This window comes from Drosophila miranda, chromosome 4 (genome assembly GCF_003369915.1).
Source record: "Drosophila miranda strain MSH22 chromosome 4, D.miranda_PacBio2.1, whole genome shotgun sequence".
Taxonomy (NCBI): domain Eukaryota; kingdom Metazoa; phylum Arthropoda; class Insecta; order Diptera; family Drosophilidae; genus Drosophila; species Drosophila miranda.
The window spans coordinates 10,680,541-10,688,609 of NC_046677.1; the positions used below are offsets into that span (position 1 = coordinate 10,680,541).

Genomic DNA, 8,069 nt, shown 5'->3' on the forward strand with positions numbered 1-8,069 from the left:
ACTAGAGATTAACCTATATTTAATGAAGCCAAAGAAAGGCAAATTAGATGGCGCTGCCTGGTTCCGAAAGCTTACATCAGCATTTCATTCACTCGATAGCATGGAACGCTGGCAGAACAAACTCGCTGTGGTCACAGGTGCAAGCGGCGGAATTGGAGCTGCATGTGCTCGTGCCATGATTGGTGCAGGATTGCGTGTGGTGGGTCTGGCACGGCGAGAAGAGAAGCTGCGGGAGCTCAGGGACAGCTTGCCGAAACATTTGCAGGCTAATTTCATTCCCAGACGGTGCGACGTATCGAAAGAGGACCAGGTCCTGAGCTCTTTCGACTGGATAGAAAGGGAGCTGGAAGGACCCGATGTTCTGCTGAACAATGCTGGCATCACACGGGAAACGGAACTAGTGGCGCCGGGGAATACCCAAAAACTGCGTGATGTCATTGACACCAATGTGATGGGTGTGCTCTGGTGCACTAGGGAGGCATTCAACAACATGAAGAAGCGGGATACAGAGGGTCATGTGTTAATCATAAACAGCATTGCAGGACAGCAAGTGCTCAACTTTATCGACGTTTTGCCCTCGTTCAACATATATCCGGCCACCAAGTTTGCCATAACAGCAATTACGGAAACCTATCGCCAGGAGTTTCAATTGCACAAGAGCAAGGTGCGTGTGACCGGCATTTGCCCCGGTGCGGTGAACACAAACATATTCCCGGAAGAGATACACTTCTATGTGAAGGATATGGTCAGGCTGGAGCCATCAAATATAGCGGATGCAGTGCTATATGCACTGCGCACACCGCCTCACGTGCAGGTACTAAGAAATTAACCCCTTAAAATGTACCTGAAATCCATATGTTTGCTTTGCAGATTCACGATATTACCATCAAACCCATGGGCGAATTATTTTAAACGTTAAATTTGGTTTATGCCAGATGTACAGATGTTTAAACCTATTTCAAGCCAGCCAGACGTTCTCGCAGCGCCTCCTCGTTCAATTTGTGCATGCATAGAAATTGTCCATTAAAGAACAATACAGGTATATCATGCCGAAATAGCCGCAAGAAACGTACATTCTCCTTGCGGTCGATGTAAACCTTTTCCAGTCTGAATTTACCAGCATATTTCTGTTCCAATTGTGTCACCAAATCATCGCACAAGGGACACGGCTTTTTGGTGTACAGTGTCAGCAGAGGAAGACCGTCCACCTGGGAGATTTTGGGTTTGCTGAAAGATACATTGATATTTTTTTTGGGTCACTGAACAGAAAACACTCGATGGGACTCACAGCTTTTCGAGAAATATTATCATCAAACGGCCATCGCTTCCATCCATGTACGCACAGCCCAACTCGCCAGCAGGCAGGGAGTGCACCAGATGGGTGAGAAGGTGACTGGCGGTTATATGCAAATTATCGTGGGTGCACAGTTTATTTCCGCTTAGGTCTAGATGAAAATAGCATGGTTTGGGCGGTTCTCGGCTCGTAACCAGATCCCAGGTGTGGATTTGACTGGGAAGAAGAGGCTGTCCGCCGTGAACGTGGTACAGAGCATCTTCTCTGTTATTTTTCACAGCAAATTCACGCACCAAAGCTAGAGGCTGCAACTGAAGGCGCTCTGCAGTTTCGTATGTAGTCCAGGCCAGTGCAGCCGCTCCCAAAGTTGGCGTTGATTCGGAGGGATCTGCCTTAGCGGTTTGTTTGCCTCTGGCCGGAGCCTGATGAACGGTCATCAGTTCATTGGCCAGAAGACCATCATCCGGTTCAAGAAACTGGCAGCGTGTATCTCCCGTGATAATGCACTGCGCCTTTCCCTCCCGGAGACTATCCAATGTCATTCGCAATCCAGTAATCGAGCAGATATCGTCCTGTAGGGCATGTGCCTCGCAGCTCTTCAAGCCCAGCTCTTTGGCTACATTAGCAAGCCTCGCATTGCAGTCGGATGCCGATGCATTCGATGAGCAACAGACAATTAGCTTTTTGAACTCCTCTCGTGGCACAAGAGTGCGTTTCACCAGCTCATCGATGACAATTCCAGCCAGCTTCTGCTCCTCCGCCTTGAATGGTGTTCTCGGGGTACGCACAGCAGCTGCAATTACCACGGCATTGTTGTGCGTTCCATCCAACTGACGGCTAAAGTGCCGTAAGAGCCTCGAAATGCTGGGGAAGAACAAAAATCCATTATCAGTTTCCTGTCATGGCTGAATTACTCACTTTTTAGAGTGTTGCATGCGAAACCTTTCCAGCATAATCGTGTGCATGCTTAAAACATTTCTTTTATCTGATTTAACTATAAATCCTTTGATTTTGAAAAGCCGAAACTGCCACAAATTTCGTTTGTTTTCCAAATTACTAGTGTGACCATACCATTCAAACTCAAACAGCTGTTCCAAAAGAAAAAAAAAAACGTTAACAATAAGAGGGAAAGTTACTCTTAGTGTTATCCGATGAAACAAAGGCAAAGCAAAACCAGTTATTACCAATAGCACAAGAGCAGTCGAGCTGTAAACCTCATTGCAGAAGCAACAGCTGTATCGACATTCGGCCCAAATTCGGAAATCAAATGGAAGTGACCTTCAAAAAGGCCCGATTGGTAAAGCACACAAATGCAGCAGACGGAGAGTACACAACCCCCCATGGGGGGGAGACTGAGACTTGCACCGATCCGTATGGCTGGTGGGCCTTGCCAGAGCCCGCCCTGCTGATGATCTTCGAGCGTTTAAATGTCTTCGAACTGCTCCAGGCGAGTCTGTGCTGCAGGAGATGGCACGGCATAGCCAACGATGATCTGTTGTGGCGTCGAAAGTTCCAGGAGAACTTCAGAGCCTCGCCGAGCATAGCGCTGAAGCCAGGTGCAGAGAGCTGGCGATCGGAATACCAGCGTCTGTCCACACAAATACCGTTTGTTCAGGCCCAGCGTCTGGAGCCCTCGATGGAGAATAATCACGGGCATACGCATCAGGTACTACATGTGAGCTTCGCGCACAATGGAGAGATGTTTGCCACCTGCTCCAAGGATGGCTATGTGATAGTGAGTAGTCCTCCAGCGTTCGATATGAAATCGGTTTTAATCAATAATCCTGCTCATAGGTATGGAACTCGCAGCATCCATGCACGGAAAAGTATGCGCACAATATGAAACAATTCAGCTGGAAGTACTCTCAATATTCGCAGTTCAATCAGAGTGACACACTGCTGCTGGTTTCGGGTGTGCATTTTGGATCCCCACAGTCCACATCTGGAGAGATTGCCGTGTTTTATCTGGGAGCGACAGAGTCCCATTTACGCTGCAGAGTAGTCAATCGTCCCTATGATATATTTGGCACTTGGTTCAGTGATCAGTATTTGATCTCAGGGGACCTGCATTGGCTGGCTCATTTGGTGAGTACATCGGTTCTGTGGCTGAATAAGGCCAATCAGGAGATCGACTCTGAGCACGTTCCGATAATGAGCCAATTGTACAAGTTCTATAACCGCAATGCGAGCTCGGTGAGGGCCATAATGGTGGCCAGATGTCCTTGGTTGGATGAAAGTAACGATCCCTTGGCTAAGGTAGAGGAGGAGACGCGCAGTCCGACTTTTCCGTTTCCCAGTAACGATGAGCCATCTGGTTCCCAGGCTAGTGGGAATCCCTTGTCCCATGCCGCCAGCCTTAGACGCACACGAAGTGCCACCCCCGAGGAGAACTACTTGCCAGACATAAGCGAACGTCGGTCCAGAGCCCGGCCTGGAGATGCCACCATTCATTACCTGGAGGAATACAGAAAAGCAGTGGCCCCCACAAACGACGCCAACGAAGAAGAGGACGAGGAAGAGTACGACTCCATGGATGTGCATGAGGAGTACGATGAAATGGAGAATAGCATGCCCAAGTATCTCATCTTCTCGACGGGCTCTAAAACATTTACCCCGCACCAGATCGGCTTCAAGCGCATAAGGAACGTTTACTTTCCCAAAAAACTCGATCCTGGGCCCTCGCTGAAGGAAAGAATAGCTGCCAAGCGGGCAGCCGAGCAGCAGCAGCAGCAAACTCCGCGCTCGGATCCAGATTGGTGGGACTACGATTCCGTCAAGGATCGATTTGATCAGGTGGACAAAGTCATTGATCTGCACGGACACATCATTGGTATGGCGCTGAGTCCGGATCATCGCTATTTATATGTTAATACGCGCCCCTGGCCAAAGCACTATGTGATTACCAATCCTCTGGAGCCACCGCCAATTGCTCAGGAGATTGATATACATGTGATTGATTTGATGACCCTGAAGAGAGTGGGGAACATGCTGCGCGCCCATAAGGCCTACACGCCCAGCACCGAGTGCTTTTTCATATTTCTCGATGTCTGCGAGGAGTATGTGGCCAGTGGGGCTGAGGACCAGCATGCCTACCTATGGGATCGCTACTATGGCATTAGTTTGGCCAAGTTCAAGCACTCGGACGTGGTAAACAGTGTGGCCTTCAATCCAAAAGACTCTGAGATGCTCGTGACCACCAGCGATGACTATACAATTAAGGTGTGTACATTTTTAAAACCCATTTTTGTTGTAATATTTAAAAAACGCTACATCTTTGCCAGGTTTGGCGCTCACGGGCTAAGGCAAAGGCCTATAACATCCCCATTAATGTGAACGAATCTTTCGAGTTGAAGCCGAAGAAATGAAGGTCGCTTAGTCGGATCAACACTTACACATCCATGTGCCTGCCCTATCTCTTTATGACAGATGTTCATATAGAAGTTATTCTTACTGCCGGAAAAAAGATTGTTTATAGCTGTTAGTATTTAGTTACAACTTGTTAACGTTTGAAATTATACATAATCAAAATGTCGTCCTACGACTTTCCCGTCTGTTCGAACTGGTCAATGGGTGTGGTTGGATCGGACTTAGGCTTGACTGGCGAAGCAACGGGCTCAGCGGGCGGGGAAATTGGATCCCCAACCGATGGTCCTGGCTGCGCTGATGCCTGTGCCGATGTAGATGGCTCATTGTCATTATCGTGATTATGATTGTGCCTTGCGTTTCTCTTGCGCTTCTCGGGATGGCCAAAACAGTTCTCACATTCTTCATCGTCCTCCGAGGAACTCTCACCAAATGCCAGGGGTTTCTTATATATGCAGCAGCCTACAAATTGGACACATTAGCCTTAGCACTACAAAGGAATAGTGTAAAGGTTACATACACTTGGATTTCTTGCGGTTCAAATGCTCATTGTCTATGACACCTTCGTGAAAGATCACCCGGCGTTCGTCTCGCGGCTGTTCCAGACGCAAGTGCAGTGTCGGAGTGTTTTCTGGCAGACTTCCATCTGTTTCTTCAGTTGCCGTGCCATTACTTGACTTATTGTTTGTTCTTTGGGCCATTTTTTTTAATAAAACAAATAACAGATTGCAGTCAGTGTGTCAGCGTCTGACCCTTAGAAATATACCAAAATATACCGTCTCATTTTAAAAATATGCCGTAAATATACTGACGACACTAATCGAGGAATATGTATAAAAGAACTAGAGTTCATCAGTATATTTACGGTAGCTTTTTAAATGAGACGGTATATTTTAGTATATTTCTGAGGGTCGGTCACACCAGTCACATTTCAGCTGGCAGGACCGAAAATGGCTGCAATTGTGCGATATAATTTGTTAACCAAGCCGCAATTAGGTAAATAGAGGCGAAGAATTCGTTTAAAAAGTGCTAATTAGTGATTTAACTGTGGCATTCGCTGTCCGCTTACTTGTGAGACTTGCTAAGCAAGTCGCTGCAAGCCAGCAAAACAATCATTTCCCTTGCAACCAACTTATGTAATTTTTGCGCAAAGCAAAACAAAACGCAAAGCAAAGGTTCTGCGCAATTTATTGATTTGATCATGTGCTTCTTGCAGTTGCGACTCTGCCTGGCAGCCTACAGCTGCATCGGCTGCAGAGCACACAGGCCCCACCCGCGGGCACACCGCCACCTCAGACGAAGACCAAGTTTGGTCCCTTGGCCGACGAAGATCGCATCTTCACAAATTTGTATGGACGCCACGACTGGAGGCTAAAAGGTGCCTTGAAGCGTGGCGACTGGTACAAGACCAAGGAGATTGTCCTGAAGGGTCCCAATTGGATTATCAATGAGATCAAGACATCGGGTCTGCGCGGTCGCGGTGGCGCTGGCTTCCCCAGTGGCATGAAGTGGTCTTTCATGCAAAAGCCTGGCGATGGACGCCCCAAGTACTTGGTGGTGAATGCCGATGAAGGTGAGCATTTTGAAATCCGTGTCAAAAGACCGATTTACATTCTTCTTTTTTTTTTAGGCGAGCCTGGTACCTGCAAAGATCGTGACATCATGCGTCACGATCCCCACAAGCTGGTGGAGGGCTGCCTGATTGCGGGCGCTGCCATGGGCGCCCAGGCTGCATACATCTATATTCGCGGCGAGTTTTACAACGAGGCCTCCAACATGCAGCTGGCCATCGCCGAGGCCTACCAGGCTGGCCTTATTGGCAAGAATGCCTGCGGCACTGGCTACGATTTTGATGTCTTCATGCACCGTGGCGCTGGTGCATACATTTGCGGGGAGGAGACCGCTTTGATTGAGTCGCTCGAGGGAAAGCAGGGCAAGCCCCGCTTGAAGCCGCCATTCCCCGCTGATGTGGGTGTCTTTGGTTGCCCCACAACGGTCACCAATGTGGAGACTGTGGCCGTCGCACCCGCCATCTGTCGTCGCGGTGGCACTTGGTTTGCCAGTTTTGGACGCACCCGTAACTCGGGCACGAAGCTCTTCAACATCTCGGGACACGTGAACAATCCCTGCACCGTGGAAGAGGAAATGTCCATTCCGCTGAAGGAGCTGATTGAGCGTCATTGTGGAGGCGTTACTGGTGGCTGGGACAATCTGTTGGGCGTCATTCCCGGCGGTTCATCCACACCCATTATTCCCAAAAATGTATGCGATGATGTGATTATGGATTTTGATGGCTTGATTGCGGCCCAAACATCGCTGGGAACGGCGGCCATCATTGTGATGGACAAGTCCACGGATGTGATCAAGGCGATTGCCAGACTCATCTCGTTCTACAAGCACGAGAGCTGTGGCCAGTGCACACCTTGCCGCGAGGGCATTGGCTGGATGAACAAGATCATGACTCGGTAATTAGATTTTTCAATAATTTTATTCAGAAACAGAATGAGGCATATTTTCCTTCCATGATATCAACACAGCTTTGTCAAGGGCGATGCTCAACCCGCTGAGATTGATATGCTGTGGGAGATTTCCAAGCAAATTGAGGGCCACACCATTTGCGCATTGGGTGACGGTGCCGCCTGGCCTGTCCAGGGCCTCATTCGTCACTTCAGACCCGAAATCGAGAAACGTATGCAACAATATGCGCAGCAAACGAAGCGCGCCAGCAATTAAGTTACAATGTTATAGCTAAATTTATTGATTTCATAAACCCGCGTGCTCTTTAATGCATATAAAATGTAATATTCTCTAAACGATGTAAAAACTTCCACTCTTTGTTTTCGTCAATTGAGGTTTAGGCCCTGTATATGCTTGATCACGGCTTGGATGTCCTCAGCGTCCGCTGTCTGGTATTTTGGTGGAAAGCTGCACAGGCTCAGAGGGCCGCCAATCTTCTGCTCCACTCCGGGCTGATCCACACAGCGAGCGGGTATAAATTGATAACTATAAAGCTAATCCAATTAGCGGGGAGCTCTGCCTACGGTCTGGCCAACTTACGTCTTGGAAGAGCAGCCCTGTAGAACCAGGAGTACAACCATTATAGTGACAACCAAGCACTTGATAAGCATTTTGAGATTTCTAAAGATTTGCTTGCGTTGCTTTAAACGGCCAATTATCGACTGTCGGTTTGCTGTGAAATTCCAAGTTAATATTGCATATATTATGCAACACCTGGAATTTTAAAGCAATTAAACTTACGTCTTTATGGCCTCATCTCATGAATTATTAATGCAAAAGAATTTTGTGCCATAGTCATGGCGATCTGGAAAGGCCAGCGAGCCGGAATGCCGGCTAGGTATCAATTATCTAAAAACGAGTCAGATTGTTAATATAATAATTATTATACCCTTTG

General features: G+C 48.0%; 6 protein-coding genes across 6 annotated transcripts; 3 read left to right on the top strand and 3 right to left on the bottom strand.

Annotated features, from left to right (window-relative positions):
* The first annotated feature begins 41 nt into the window (after window positions 1-41).
* On the top strand, window positions 42-1,059 carry LOC108162957 (farnesol dehydrogenase). Its single transcript, XM_033392841.1, has 2 exons — window positions 42-814; window positions 871-1,059. Exons 1-2 carry the CDS (start codon window positions 101-103, stop codon window positions 910-912), a joined length of 756 nt encoding a protein of 251 aa, XP_033248732.1. The 5' UTR covers window positions 42-100; the 3' UTR covers window positions 913-1,059.
* On the bottom strand, window positions 904-2,299 carry LOC108162955. Its single transcript, XM_017297953.2, has 3 exons — window positions 2,213-2,299; window positions 1,289-2,158; window positions 904-1,227 (listed from the first exon to the last, which is right to left on the bottom strand). The coding sequence occupies exons 1-3, from the start codon at window positions 2,257-2,259 to the stop codon at window positions 954-956; spliced, it is 1,191 nt and encodes a 396-aa protein (XP_017153442.1). The 5' UTR covers window positions 2,260-2,299; the 3' UTR covers window positions 904-953.
* A 144-nt stretch (window positions 2,300-2,443) lies between these two features.
* Window positions 2,444-4,826, top strand: LOC108162954 (F-box/WD repeat-containing protein 5). Its single transcript, XM_017297952.2, has 3 exons — window positions 2,444-3,029; window positions 3,089-4,513; window positions 4,576-4,826. The coding sequence occupies exons 1-3, from the start codon at window positions 2,562-2,564 to the stop codon at window positions 4,657-4,659; spliced, it is 1,977 nt and encodes a 658-aa protein (XP_017153441.1). The 5' UTR covers window positions 2,444-2,561; the 3' UTR covers window positions 4,660-4,826.
* Window positions 4,741-5,421, bottom strand: LOC108162960 (E3 ubiquitin-protein ligase PPP1R11). Its single transcript, XM_017297958.2, has 2 exons — window positions 5,178-5,421; window positions 4,741-5,119 (listed from the first exon to the last, which is right to left on the bottom strand). Exons 1-2 carry the CDS (start codon window positions 5,356-5,358, stop codon window positions 4,830-4,832), a joined length of 471 nt encoding a protein of 156 aa, XP_017153447.1. The 5' UTR covers window positions 5,359-5,421; the 3' UTR covers window positions 4,741-4,829.
* A 121-nt stretch (window positions 5,422-5,542) lies between these two features.
* LOC108163771 (NADH dehydrogenase [ubiquinone] flavoprotein 1, mitochondrial) lies at window positions 5,543-7,476 on the top strand. Its single transcript, XM_017299248.2, has 4 exons — window positions 5,543-5,653; window positions 5,874-6,230; window positions 6,288-7,122; window positions 7,195-7,476. The coding sequence occupies exons 1-4, from the start codon at window positions 5,608-5,610 to the stop codon at window positions 7,388-7,390; spliced, it is 1,434 nt and encodes a 477-aa protein (XP_017154737.1). The 5' UTR covers window positions 5,543-5,607; the 3' UTR covers window positions 7,391-7,476.
* On the bottom strand, window positions 7,387-7,836 carry LOC108163773. Its single transcript, XM_017299249.2, has 2 exons — window positions 7,715-7,836; window positions 7,387-7,660 (listed from the first exon to the last, which is right to left on the bottom strand). Exons 1-2 carry the CDS (start codon window positions 7,783-7,785, stop codon window positions 7,501-7,503), a joined length of 231 nt encoding a protein of 76 aa, XP_017154738.1. The 5' UTR covers window positions 7,786-7,836; the 3' UTR covers window positions 7,387-7,500.
* Window positions 7,837-8,069: the final 233 nt, after the last annotated feature.

Coding starts and splice junctions, on each gene's coding strand:
- LOC108162957 (XM_033392841.1), top strand. CDS start 101: ATGGAACGCTGGCAGAACAAACTCGCTGTGGTCACAGGTGCAAGCGGC. Junction 815..870: donor GCACACCGCCTCACGTGCAG/GTACTAAGAAAT, acceptor TTTGCTTTGCAG/ATTCACGATATTACCATCAA.
- LOC108162955 (XM_017297953.2), bottom strand. CDS start 2,259: ATGCACACGATTATGCTGGAAAGGTTTCGCATGCAACACTCTAAAAA. Junction 2,159..2,212: donor CGCATGCAACACTCTAAAAA/GTGAGTAATTCA, acceptor GTTCTTCCCCAG/CATTTCGAGGCTCTTACGGC. Junction 1,228..1,288: donor ATAATATTTCTCGAAAAGCT/GTGAGTCCCATC, acceptor TGTATCTTTCAG/CAAACCCAAAATCTCCCAGG.
- LOC108162954 (XM_017297952.2), top strand. CDS start 2,562: ATGGAAGTGACCTTCAAAAAGGCCCGATTGGTAAAGCACACAAATGCA. Junction 3,030..3,088: donor CCAAGGATGGCTATGTGATA/GTGAGTAGTCCT, acceptor TCCTGCTCATAG/GTATGGAACTCGCAGCATCC. Junction 4,514..4,575: donor GCGATGACTATACAATTAAG/GTGTGTACATTT, acceptor CATCTTTGCCAG/GTTTGGCGCTCACGGGCTAA.
- LOC108162960 (XM_017297958.2), bottom strand. CDS start 5,358: ATGGCCCAAAGAACAAACAATAAGTCAAGTAATGGCACGGCAACTGAA. Junction 5,120..5,177: donor GAACCGCAAGAAATCCAAGT/GTATGTAACCTT, acceptor TCCAATTTGTAG/GCTGCTGCATATATAAGAAA.
- LOC108163771 (XM_017299248.2), top strand. CDS start 5,608: ATGGCTGCAATTGTGCGATATAATTTGTTAACCAAGCCGCAATTAG. Junction 6,231..6,287: donor GGTGGTGAATGCCGATGAAG/GTGAGCATTTTG, acceptor TTTTTTTTTTAG/GCGAGCCTGGTACCTGCAAA. Junction 7,123..7,194: donor ATGAACAAGATCATGACTCG/GTAATTAGATTT, acceptor ATATCAACACAG/CTTTGTCAAGGGCGATGCTC.
- LOC108163773 (XM_017299249.2), bottom strand. CDS start 7,785: ATGCTTATCAAGTGCTTGGTTGTCACTATAATGGTTGTACTCCTGGTT. Junction 7,661..7,714: donor CAGGGCTGCTCTTCCAAGAC/GTAAGTTGGCCA, acceptor TTAGCTTTATAG/TTATCAATTTATACCCGCTC.